The 13103-nt window shown below is 36.7% G+C and overlaps 3 protein-coding genes across 3 annotated transcripts in view; 2 read left to right on the top strand and 1 right to left on the bottom strand.

Annotated features, from left to right (window-relative positions):
- gba2 (glucosidase, beta (bile acid) 2) overlaps window positions 1-13103 on the top strand; it is a 173270-nt gene that overhangs the window by 152236 nt on the left and 7931 nt on the right. The gene's annotated exons all lie outside the window — the stretch shown is intronic.
- On the top strand, window positions 20-1065 carry med11 (mediator complex subunit 11). The gene is made up of 3 exons (XM_072458783.1): window positions 20-235; window positions 537-667; window positions 800-1065. The coding sequence occupies exons 1-3, from the start codon at window positions 166-168 to the stop codon at window positions 944-946; spliced, it is 348 nt and encodes a 115-aa protein (XP_072314884.1). The 5' UTR covers window positions 20-165; the 3' UTR covers window positions 947-1065.
- On the bottom strand, window positions 1379-12909 carry arrb2b (arrestin, beta 2b). Its single transcript, XM_072458780.1, has 14 exons — window positions 12796-12909; window positions 10768-10798; window positions 10630-10690; window positions 9200-9244; window positions 8933-9129; window positions 6263-6526; window positions 5181-5265; window positions 5043-5115; window positions 4070-4207; window positions 3151-3234; window positions 2544-2623; window positions 2408-2453; window positions 2029-2116; window positions 1379-1704 (listed from the first exon to the last, which is right to left on the bottom strand). Exons 1-14 carry the CDS (start codon window positions 12816-12818, stop codon window positions 1699-1701), a joined length of 1221 nt encoding a protein of 406 aa, XP_072314881.1. The 5' UTR covers window positions 12819-12909; the 3' UTR covers window positions 1379-1698.

Here is a 13103-nt window from a genome sequence, read left to right as displayed (position 1 = left end):
CGTCATCTCTGTGCGACCAGCGACTGAAGCGCATTGTTGTTGTGCTTTGGAGCCAGTGGAAGCTTGATTCAAGCTTTTATTTACCCTTGCTGATGTAAAACCATATACTTTATTAGATTAACCCACCGTCTGGTTCATAAATAGTGAATATAGCACGGTTTTGTAATGGCTAACGAGCGGCTCAGAGCTCTGGAGGAGGTGGAGAAGGAGATAGCCATGGTCCTACAGTGCGCAGGTGAGAGGCAGATGTACAAACAACTGTCACATGTAAACTTGGTCAGGAGGATCTTCTGTCTTTTGCACTTTCTACAAATAGGACTTTCTACTTCCATTTTGAAATGAATTTCTGTTCGGTTGAAATAGCATGTTTTCATTGAATTCATACATAATGAGTATAACTGAATAACCAAGTGCATGGATAAGCTATATTTGAATCTCTGACAAATATATTCTAATTACTCTATTCCTTTGATTGTATTAAACTCAAATGTATAATCTAACACTGAGCCAAATAAACCCCTGTGTTTGTATTGTAGGTAACATTGTGCTGGAGCTCTCCAAAGACAAACACAACGCCAGCCTCTTGGACAGACAGCTGCAGCAGTTCCAGAGTTCTGTGAATCGAGTGGAGACTGAGCTGAGTGGGCAGATCCGATATCTCACACAGGTCACTATAACAACTTATGATTGCTGTATTGAACAAAGATAGTGTGTTCTATGAATTCTATAGTCATGATTATATTTCCACTTGTACTTGATTTTCAAAGCAGAGTTATGAAGTAGACATTGTGTTTTTCAGGTGGCTACTGGTCAACCTCATGAGGGCTCCACGTATTCGGCGCGGAAGGACTGTCAGATGGCCCTCAACAGAGCCGAGTATGCAAAGATCAAACTGGGAGAACTGGGACGCACATGTGAAGTCATGCTTGAGCAGCAGCAGTCATGAGAATACAGACTTTGGACACTCTTCTGACAGTTGTTCATACTTAAAAATGACGTGTGAGCAGAGGATGTCATTACACGATTTGTACATTGAGTTTTACAAGATGTTTTTTCTACAATATGAGTTTTTTCAACACACGTTTCAATTAAGGTATCAGTTAAGCTTTGTCTATTGAAGGTATTAGATATGTTTTGTTAATTTTTGTACCGTAATTGGAAATTAAAGGAAATCTTTGTCGAAACAGAAAACAAAAGAATCTTGTATTTCATTTCAGTATGTTTATTATGAATCTATAAAAGGCTAAATACTGTGAAGTAGTTTTTTAATTTAATTGAATTTGATTTGTTTACAAGCTGAGTCATTGACCTCCAAATATTTCTCAAATTCATAGGTCTTCCGTAATACCATTAAAAAGTGATGATAGTAGTCAACACATTTGTTTGTTTTTATTATACAGTCCATTTTTTATTTATATATTTAGTAATATTAATACATTGATGTTAGGGCAACACAATTATCATTGTATGGAATGTATACAAGCCAACTTGTGATAATTATATTTTGCACATATTAACAAAAGATATGCTACTTTAAATGTACATTTCACTCACACTGGACATTTATCAAACGTAGACAATCTCCACCAGTAATTATCCCATATGTAGCTGTGTAAAGGCCACTATAAATGTTTTCATATAGGCATAAAATGAGTACAGCTTTTATTTTACAATGCAAGTGTGTGAAAAAGTAGTGAGCTAGCACAGGGGTGGGCAATTATTTTCCTCCGAGGGCCATATTCGAATCCAGGCAAGTAGTGGAGGGCCGGCCCGCCATCATTGGTGTGAAAAACAACATATAACTTTTCTGTCAAATATAGGCCATTGAATCTATTATTTAATTTATTTCACGTCATAGGTATTAAGGATACACGTGCAGACAGATGCCTGAGGGCAAAAAATGAAAAAAAAATAAAAATATATATATTTTTTAAAATATTACTTGAACAAGCTTGGCGGGCCGGATTGAAAGGCCCTGAGGGCCGAATTCGGCCCGCGGGCCGTAGGTTGCCCACCCCTGAGCTAGCAGAATGGCTCTTCTTCCTTGTCATTCATATCAGTGAGCTGCAACCGAGCAAAGTCTTCAAACACCAAGTCATCCACGTGAGACGGGGCACTGCAAGGAGAAGGGAATGTGTTTATACATGTATACATAAATATAATCCTTTACCTACCTTATATAGTATAATACATCCATAACAAATGCAAAGCCATGCCCATGCAGACTTTAATCACCCAAGCTGTTAGCAACAGCTTAGCTCTATTATTTGCAGCCTTTGAGAGCTTTCCTTGCTGATTTGCTGCACTCCAATCACAATAAGTGAATTGTGTAAAGCCTGCCTAAAGCCCTGTTGTGGTGATAGATTCATATTGATCAGATGAGCTAGAATTACAGGGCCGCACTTACTTAGTCTCCAGCTCTATCAGGTTTGTATCCACGAGAACAGCAGTCTCTGCAGCATATAACACAAACAATTAATTAAATGGGCCCTTATTATTATGTATCATTATTATTATAGTGTTTTGTGTGTGGGAGAGATTACCAAGCTGTGGAGGAGGAGTGTGCATGTCTTCTTTAGGCTTGGGATGCATCAGAACAAATGGAAGCTCCACTGCCACGTCCCTTAAGAACAATAGTTACCATGCAATTAACAAAACACAAATAATGACCACAACACATAGGATTTCACACTGTTAGAAGCCATGGAAGGCATGTCATTATGGTCATTATCTTTTGTTGTACTCGTATTGCCCACCAAGGACAAATTGGCCGCAGACGAAATGCAATTATGTTTTTTGTTCCGCAACCCACAATTTTATATCTTTGATTCTTTATGTAATCATGTTGTTGAGATTTCTAATGATTGTGTTGACAGATAATTCACAGAGTCACTAGAAGACAGACACAGGAGGGTGTCGAAAAGCAACGGGAAATAGCAGATTTTTCTAAAACTTTTAGTAACATAGCAAACAAAGCCATAGGCCATAATGATAGACCTTACAAATAATTTCCCATGTATTACTACCATTTTGTTACATTGATAAATAGTTAGAGTATTCAAATGTCTAATCGACCACTCAGCTGATTTATTCACTTTAGATTAAAATTACAGTACCGGTTTACTCAACAATTGTAGATGATTCACTTACGCTCCAAGAGATACCACAGCCTTGACTCGGACTTTGTAAGACACCAGGATTCCCATAGTCTCCTTATCTGATGCCTCCTTCATTCTGTAACAGGTTAACACCATTGTTTTTTTGTCAGCATATTTTAGTGTTAATCTACAAAGTCTCGATTGGCAGCCTGACAAAAGGGACAGATCAAATGTAAAATGTTTTTTTTTTAACTCAAAATGTACTTAAACATTAGTGCAAAGAAACAGGACGGTGTAATCCCTCATTTGTCCAGGAATGTTCCATTGTAGAAACTAGTGATGGCGATACCATTTTTGATTCAATCAAACACCACGTAATACTATAGCAAATGTCGCTACATCGATCAGACGCCGATACCAATGAGTGTTTTGTTCTGAAATGCATTAAAACTCCTCAAGTATGAATGATTTTACCATGGCCGTCATTATTTTCATTAAACTTCTGCTTGAACTAATATAAAAAGTAAATATATGTGAAGAAAACCTAAAAATCACTCACTGCACTACATATGTAAACTCAACTGTAAATGTGTGTACAATACATATTAAGCCTATTTTTTATTTGAATTTTTATTCTTATTTTTGATCTTATAGCTTATTGTTATTTTTATCCCATAGCAGATTTAAATTGATTGTATTTTGACTTATTCATTGTTCAAGTTCCTATGCCACTCTGACACTACAGGACACAATCCAACCAGGAGTTTGATTTCATAAAGTTGTGACAATGTGAATAAAAGTGAATAAAGAATTCCACTGTTGTTTTGTCATGGTGGAGATAATTGTGAATAATCGTGAAATTGTGATTAACCGTAACTCAAAAATTTGACATTGTGACATCCGTAATTGCTATAAAAGTCAATCAGCGGTGCCAGTATCAAAAGAGGACTCTGTAATGGTTCAGTGCATACATGGTGCTGGAGGCCAGGTTGGTGTCTTCGTGCTTGAGTTTTCCATCCAGAGCGAGGCCTCTCTTCTCTCTGTTGGGCCCTAACACTGGAGTCAGAGTGTAGATCTTACACAAGGTGGAGCTGGGACTCACCTGGTCCCTGCACACAGAAGGTATTTACATATATAACAGCTAATCATGTAATTTATCAGCCTACATATCATTTTACAAGCTACAGAACCAACCAGAGATTTTAGAATAATACATGTTTTTGCTGCGTCTGTTTATTAAAGCTGCACTATGTAACGTTTCTGGTTGTTGGCGTTACTATAGAAGAAGAATTTATATATAAAGTCTGTTTTCACGTTTTCAGATTGTTTCACATTAGTTTTGTAGAACGTGACCAGTCGATGAAGTCCAAAAACTAAAAATTATCTAAATATTCATTACAAACTGAGGATTCAAAATGGCAGCTCCCTATAGGTTCTTCAGTAGTATTTCCCGTAGCTGCTGGGACTAAATGTGTGTCACAATAGGTTGGTGTGCCTTCTTCGTTTCTCCATGGAGATGTTACAGTTTTGCCTAGAATGTTCCACAGAATGGCATTAAACTGTTTTTCAAGGTATTTTCAGCAATAAAACTCAAACAATGGGATAGATGCAAGATAAATGTAAGACTTTAAATTCAGTGCTGTACTGTGGCCATGGGGACAAGCAGGTACAGATTCTAAAAGTAATCCCTCCAGAAAAGTTACATCGTGCATTGTAGGCGCATCTACGTATTTATGTATCTCTGTTTATCAGTATATTGAATACTTCACGCCGATCTTCCTGACGCCACACAATTAGAAAATATTCTGTTCTAGGTTCATATTGAATTTAACATTTTTAAGTTGCAGCAAATGTTTCATCCATGTCATTTTCTAACATACATCTAACTAATCATCCAAAATAAATAAATACATAAATAATAAATAGAGACACATGTGTACTCACTCTGCTTCGACCATTGCCACTGGACACATGTACTGCGCCATGGAGAAGAGGCAGATGTCTGCATACTGCCGGACTGCAACGACACAAACATACGTTAGCACAAGGTTAAAGCACACTTTATTTATTTGAATGAATTACCAGATACTTTCATCTTCTTGACCGTTTTGGTGGAGTTGTTGGTGACATGGACATTAATGTTTATAGGCTCTCCGTGGTAATACAACTGCCAAAGAAAGATATGTTAGTTCATTAACATAGAAGTCGCTGGGAACCTGCAGTTACCGTTATAATATGTTATAATCTTTCGCACAGACAAAACTACAGTTTAGTGTGCAATGCAGAGTCTGTTGTTTTATAGCCACTTTGGGCTTCTTTTTTTGAAAATTGCTTACACATTTTTATGGTTTATGGTGTTTTGGGCTTGCTCCTAAAGTGTCCTAAAGTGTTTTTTTGGGGCCTTTTTCAGGCCCGTTTAATGACAACAGACCCTAATGACTGTAAAAAAAAAAAAAAATCATGTTTAAAGCAGCAATATGATGAATGTTGCACACACGTTCTGGCATCTGATGATGTTATAATCTCAGCGCGTGCATGTCAGGTGGTTGTGGGGAACATTGGGCATGAGGGAATGTTTTGAATGGACTGTAAAGTTTTACATTTTATGTAGGGAAAGCATTTTATAATAAAGTTTGATTTGACTGGATTTGACAAAAAAATATAATAAATATCCTAACTGACTAATTAAATGTTGAACCGTCTTATCAATTGTTACGGATTGTTTTCTCAAACCTGCAACATTAATCATTAGGCCATTTCAACTGACAACAATCAGGCCTTTGAATTTGAATAACGGGGCTTAGCCATGTGAAGCAAAAGCTGGCACAAATGTCTTCTCTATCAGCACAAATACACAAAAGTGAAATTATTTGGTTCACAATAGTTTCAGTGATGCCATTGTTCAACTACAAAGGCGTGATTGTTGTCCATTGAAATTCAGACGTAAGATTAATATGACAAGTTTGTGGAGCCTCCCAAATACTGATAATTCTTTCTATGTGGGATATTTCAGACAGTAACTCTTGCTTGGTCTTCCTTCATCATCAAAGTCTACAAGGTGAACATTTCCTATTATCTCATTACTGCTTATTTGCTTATTTTATGTTTGTGGAGCAGGGGCCACTTGTTCTGTGTAAAGTAAGGACAAAGTAAATACGGTGTACCTCTTTGTCCAGTGACGCCTCCAGGTGCATGGACCGGTCAGACATGAGGAAGTTGCGACTCGTCTCCACCATGGGCTGTGGGCCGGGGGTCTCGGGGGCGTACTGGACTTTTCGGATGAGGAGGTTCACCGAGTTCCTCTGGTGGATCTTCTCATCCTCCGTCTTGGCACAGTACGCCTGGAGCTCATAGTCCACTCCACAGGCCTTCCCCGTGTCCTCTGGGCCCGGCTGCAGCGTCACTGAGCACGGAAGGCTGTGTGGGATCTGAAAACACAACAAATAACCAAAAAAACATTACAATTACCACTAATCACACATGTCATTTTAAAAGACTTTAAATATTCAAAGTGCCAGAATGGTGTACTTGAAACTGCGGAGAACAGTCGTCTTACCCGGAGATCGTCACGTTATCCCGGCGCAATACTGACCTAACCTAATACTGATGTGCAATTCTGTCATATGTGCAATTACTGTGAAATTCATGTGCAATTCATGTGCTGTCGTGACACATATTCATGTGCAATTACTGTCGGGATCACATGCAATGGTATTTATGTATTTATTTGTCTATGGGAGTTTTTATTTATTTATAGGAGATCTTCTACTGAAAGTGTTTTTCAGACTTCCTATAAGTGATCTGTTCTTCTGTGTCTACCTCTGTATCTACCTGCGTTGCACCAATGAAATTTCCCCATGTGGGACAATAAAGGAATATCTTATCTTATCTTATTGTCACAGTCGGCATATTTAAATATGGGCGACAGGGGGAAGATGAGAAATGGCAGTTGTTTTGGAAATATGTTAAATTAGAATATTGAGTATTTGTCTGTAATCAAAATGCTTACAAATGAGCTCAAAAAGAGACGGAAACATCTAGTGTGAGTTCCATAATAATAATTACACAAAATTTGCAATCTTGAGTAAGGCAATAAGTTAATAAGTGGTTGATATAAGTAATACTTGAGTATATTTGGACTTTCTTAAAATGAGTAGTAGTTCAATAGGACAAGTAAATGTTGTTATTTCAAGTATAGTAGTATTCTTTTCTAATTTCAGGTTAAAAAATGCTTGTCCTTTTCTTATTTTAAGTAAAACGATGTATTATGCTTGAGGGATATTTCTGCACTTTGGCGGCTCATTTTACAGTCCATTCAGGTTTTGTGCCTCAATCAAGCCAGTTACAGACACATTTTGCACATTGAAGAGAAAATGACTGATTGATGATGTTGATTTGGTCAAAATGGCAGATTGTCACAATAATGAGATCACAATTAGATTTTTACCACTACATTGCCCAGTTACATCCACAGAAAAAGCTGATAACTGCGACAATGAGATAACCAAACAATAAGATTGGGTTGTATTTAGTCCAAATAAAAACAATGCTTTCAATCTTTGACATTTTCTTTTAATCCTTCCCTTTGCTACGTTACTTTGCCTTTTTGCTGTATTTTCATTAATAACACACAGTGTGAACAATCATTAGATGTTGCTGTTCACTTGCCGTTCCAACAAATCAGATAATGATAAATGTCACCAATATCGACAAACCACAACCAAAATACATTTGGTCCAGCAGCAAATAAGTGGTTTATTATCTACGTTATTGTCCCGTATGAACAGTAACAAAACTTTTAAGAAAAACCATCCACGATTTCCTTATTGAGTCTGTACACGGGGTATATCATTTCCAATGTTTTAGCTTTTTTTTCTTGGACTAAGTACTCGCTTTTAAATACATACGGAGGAAAATACATTGACTTTTTGAGGTGTTTGTGACAAAATTGGAATACACAAGTTGTGACATACAGTTTATATTCTTTTAATTTAACTTATTTAACAATTTTGTCATTGTAGCACTGTTTTTCAGAAGTACAGCTTCTTCTTCTCAAGTGGTGTAACTCATAGTTAAGATAAGCATAGATTTTTTGTCCAGGGCAAAAGAAAACCCTTATTTCTCACGAGTTCCTGAGATCTTATGCCACGTGTCGGTGCATTCTGTTTGTAGAGATGTTGTCATTCATATGAGCGAGTTCAATAAACGCAGCGCTCCTAAAGGGAGGTCCCAGAGGTGTGAGGTGATGGACGAGTTTAATACAATCAGAAACGCCCCCCGCACAATAAAAGAGACACTTTGCTTATTGCCAAGTTCAGTGACAAAAAAACAACATTTACTACCACATAAAACATATATCCATGTAACGTTTATGAGAAATGCTATAAGAATAAAGAGGAAGGAAATATATCAAAATGTAGATAGCATAAGGTGACATTTCTGCACTTTGGTGATTGATTTGACTGACATTTCATTTGTAATTAAACCTCAACTGATGTGTTTAAAGACATGTTTGAACACAATTCTGTTGGATTAAAATAATATTGTCTGACCATCATTATTGGATATTCATTTTTGTCTCTATGGCTCCCTCCTAGCTAGATTGTAAATGGCAAGAACAATACAGTCTTTTTGCAATATTTTAATCTATTTTTGAATTAAGCTCGAATCAGAAAAATGCATATGTTAATCGCTCTGTAACAAATACATTAACTGCAAAACTGAAGTCTTCTGTAAAAATATATGCAGAGTGCTTTGAATCTTATGTTTCTAAATGTTTTGTGGAGCCTTGAGCTACAGCGTGGGTTAGTGTTGAGTGTTTGCGGGTACACTACAGTGAAGTTGAAGGGGTAGGCGTGTAGTCCCAGCTTCTTGAGCAGTTTCTCCTGTAGCTGGCTCAGGACCATGTGGGACAGAGGAGGCCCGGGGAACACCTGGACCGTGCTGTTAAAGAGGACTTTACGAAAAGACAGTCCCAGAACGTCTAGATCCTCGCGACCATAACGGAACGCACACGTCAGGTTCACAAACACTGCAAACAATCAGATGGAGATCAAAAGTGCAGAGCTTCTGGTGAGAGATAAAGGTTGAGCTGGATTTACCTTTGCGGTCTTTGAGATACTCTGGATCCACCAGTACTACTCCATCTGAAAATATACACACGATAATGAATTCAGCTTTATTCTGATGTTACTCAGTTTCCTGTTTATAGGGGCCATTTAAAAGATAGATCATTTGTCAGTTTAGGTGATAACTTGAGCGCTCGCTGGATCACTTGGTTGTAGCACTAATCGGTGTGGGTCAGATCTGTTGTTCTGTTTTTATTATAGAAAATATTTGGTTTTAAATAATTGCAAATGTTTATTTTTCATCTCTCTGATATTCACTCTTTTTATACATCCAAGTGCATCGCTCGTCTCTCTATAAATTATTATAAACTTTTAAAACAAAGTGTTTCTCAAAGAAGAACACATGGAAATTATTATTACTGTAAGCTTGCAACGTAATTCTTTTTTATTTATATAAATACAAAATACAACATTTAAACTTAGTTTGTCATTAAATAAACCCTTTATGATGTGCCATACAAGTCTGCCAAAGCATTATTCTACTATTTGTACCATTGTTCTATTCTATTTATGCGGCTGTAGTGTCATTTGAAGTTATTTTTTACACACTTCAAATTCCATCAATATCATACAGATAAGAACATGTTTGATATTTCCAAATACTAAAATAGCCAATTATTCACAAAAACAATACATTTTACTTTATTTTTTTAAACATATTTTTCCAAAATGATGAAATTCTAGTTCTCTATCTCTGATGTTATTTGAAGTTTGTACCTGTCATACTTCTGGAGATAAAATAAAAACTAGATATCTATATCTGAAATTAAAAAAACTGAATAAAAAAATTATAATAGAAGTGAAAATCTAATCTTTACATGTTCCAGCTCAATAAGCATTTGTTATTGGATCAAAATGTTCATTCATGAAATGTACAAAAGAGACCCAAATAATGAAATGTATTTACAAAACGCACAGCTTATTAGAGATAATTTTGTCCACTTTAATGTGTGACAAGAATTGTATTGGTTTCTTTTCTGCTCGCTGCTAAAATAAATACGTAAATTGCGAATCACACAGGGTTCAAATATAAATATTAGTTATGATTGAGGAAGTACAGTACATTCGGCCTTTTCTGGAGACACGTGAGACTGATTGTTCTGCACGGAGCAGAACAATCAGAACACTTGATAATCACATGAATATGCAGCGTGTCCCTCGTCAGATGGAAAATACAAGACTGGCTGACTTGTATCATAAGTGACCAATTACAAGAGCCACATCCGGTTGTTATTACTTCACCACAGAGTACATGATTTGCATTGTTGAATAAATCTGCTGCTTTATCATTCTAATACCGGTAAGTCCCGAAAACAAATAAAACAAAACAATCAAAAGCTTAAATTCTATGCAAGATTAATTTCGATTAAATAAATGATTAGAGACGTGTATTTTGGACTTACCTACTGGGTCGACAAGGTCCAAGTGGTCAACAAAATCTCTCTTGCCAAGATACACTGTCAGCTGAAAACAAATATTCATAGATTTATACATTTGACACACACAACAACAACAAAAACTCAAAATGAATCAACCCATACCTTACTGTTTGGGCTGGACTTTTTAAAGACCCTGAAAAACACATCAGATAATTGGAAATGAAAGGTTAGTGTGACTAATCTGAACAATCGTGACTATAGTTGACTAGAATAATCATAATCTGGACATTACAGACTCTAAAACACATGCTAAAAACCTTTTATAACAAAGGCAGCGGCATTATTATATCAAAATGTCAAAAAAGGATAAACAATTTCAGATTTTCATCAATAATACACTTAATTTTATATTTGTGTATCTCTGTCCAGATGTAGGAGTGTAGAAGAGGCTGCAGTTATTCTTTAGATTAATTGTTTAGGATTTAGGTCGCAAAAAGCCTGTGAATTTGTGATTTTTACTCAAATTGACCCAGATGAAGCTAAAATGACCCTGATTTTCTCTTTTCTTTCCATCAAAAAAACAAAATGTCCATGTTTTCCTCTTTATTTGAGTCCTAAAACCTCTTCTCTCTGCACATGTCTCTTTTTAGTCCAGATAAAACAACTATTCAATTACTGAATTAGATTACTTGTTCCAGCCCTAAATTCCAGGAGCATTTGAAGGAAGAAAAATACAAATGAATTGATGAACAAACACAAAAATGTCATAGATTTCAGAACATGTTTGTAGAGGAAAGAAATTGCAGCATATTTGAACCTTTTAAATGTATTACAAAATCTCAAAGTACAACAGAAATACTCCTTTTATGAGTTCTTTAATCAAATATAATAATCTCTGACTAGTCGACTACTGGAACAATCTTTAGCTGCAGCTTTACTTACATGACGTTCGACAATTTCTGGCTGAATTGTTGCTCATTATCTGTTCAATTCTGCAGAGATATTAATGCATATGACGGAAAGCAATCACAAAGCATTAGAATCACCACAGAGAGTCCTCAGCGGCTCGGCAAAAACTAAACAGGAAATGACCCAATAGATTCCAGGAAATGTGCACAATTAAAATGCACATTAAAGAGAACTGCGAGTGCGTTTGGTCAGTTAAATGCCTCTTGTGTTCATCCAGGGAGACAAAACAAATGTCAAATAGAGTGGTTAAGCTTATATGCACACAATGTGGAGACTTTTGTGTTTGAAACGGAATGTCAGGACGATAATAAGCACATGTTTGGCTTGAGAAAGTTAGGTGCAATATGGAAATAGCTACAAAACCCTACTTCTGTGGTTCTGTGACTTATCACATCTTGAATTGAAGAACTGAAATTGGCATATATTGCATTTCAATCATGAATTACAGATGAAGAGACTGAACCAGGTCTAAACTAGGACCCAAATACATCTAAAGTAACTAAACCTGACAACCAAACACCAAACACATCGTTTTATTACAGATTATGATTAGATTGAAATGAAAACAAATGAATTACAATGTCAGCTGGTGACCTATGTCAGACATCAGACTGGACACACAGAGGAATGTGCTGGATTTGACTTTTTCTGAGTGAAAACATCAGATGCATCCGGACAGAGCAAAAAGGTCCCTCACTTCCTTAAACCTGGTCACCAAAAACTCTGCCTCAGCAAATCCCACTGAGACACTTGAAGAAGGGAAACATGCAAATGTCATGTGTAAATTGTTATTAATTATTGATTACCATGCTTTTTATTATATTATATTTAGGTGATCGATTTATGTTATTCTCCCTAGTACAATATATTGATTTAGTATTTTATACATTTATTTATATTAGAGCATGCATTACTTGGTAATAATATATAAAGCTGCTTGCTTCTTTGCTTCAGGACTAAAAATAATAAATTCATGGGAAAATGTGCCAATCACATTTCCTGTTATGCAGTTGTATCCAAGGGAACTTTCACTCTTTCTCTTTTATCTTCCATAAACATCCTGTTGCGTAAGACCCATATGGTTTATTTGCCTCACATGTTGCGCTCACGAATCCTGAAGTATCTGGTTATGTTCAACTCTGAACATCAGAGTCAAAATATGACGACAATATGTGCGTTTCTCAGTTCTTGGTGCTTCTCATGCAGAGCCAGGACACTCACCTGGTGCCTGGTTTGTCGCCCATCGCCTCTGCTCCTCTGCTCCTCTGATCCTCTTCTCCTCTTCTCCTCTTCTCCTCTTCTCCTCTTCTTCTCTCCTCTGCTCCTCTGCTCCTCTGCTCCTCTGATCCTCGTCTCCTCGTCTCCTCTTCTCCTCTCCTCTTCTCCTCTGCCGTGGCGCGCGGCTCTTTCTGCCTCTGCGCTGAGCCACGCCCACCTCAAGCTCGTGGCCACGGGAAATGACACCAGAAGAACCGTCTCATAATGTTTACTCCTGGATCTGTTATATTGTGTTTCTATGATATTATGTT

This window comes from Eucyclogobius newberryi, unplaced genomic scaffold (genome assembly GCF_026437365.1).
Source record: "Eucyclogobius newberryi isolate DKJ021-1_F unplaced genomic scaffold, fEucNew1.0.hap1 SCAF_22, whole genome shotgun sequence".
Classification (NCBI taxonomy): domain Eukaryota; kingdom Metazoa; phylum Chordata; class Actinopteri; order Gobiiformes; family Gobiidae; genus Eucyclogobius; species Eucyclogobius newberryi.
This window is presented reverse-complemented; position numbering and strand designations above follow the sequence as displayed.

Coding starts and splice junctions, on each gene's coding strand:
- med11 (XM_072458783.1), top strand. CDS start 166: ATGGCTAACGAGCGGCTCAGAGCTCTGGAGGAGGTGGAGAAGGAGATA. Junction 236..536: donor CATGGTCCTACAGTGCGCAG/GTGAGAGGCAGA, acceptor TTTGTATTGTAG/GTAACATTGTGCTGGAGCTC. Junction 668..799: donor AGATCCGATATCTCACACAG/GTCACTATAACA, acceptor TGTGTTTTTCAG/GTGGCTACTGGTCAACCTCA.
- arrb2b (XM_072458780.1), bottom strand. CDS start 12,818: ATGGGCGACAAACCAGGCACCAG. Junction 10,691..10,767: donor AGTCCAGCCCAAACAGTAAG/GTATGGGTTGAT, acceptor ATTTGTTTTCAG/CTGACAGTGTATCTTGGCAA. Junction 6,527..8,932: donor CCTACCCCTTCAACTTCACT/GTAGTGTACCCG, acceptor TTGTGTTTTCAG/ATCCCACACAGCCTTCCGTG.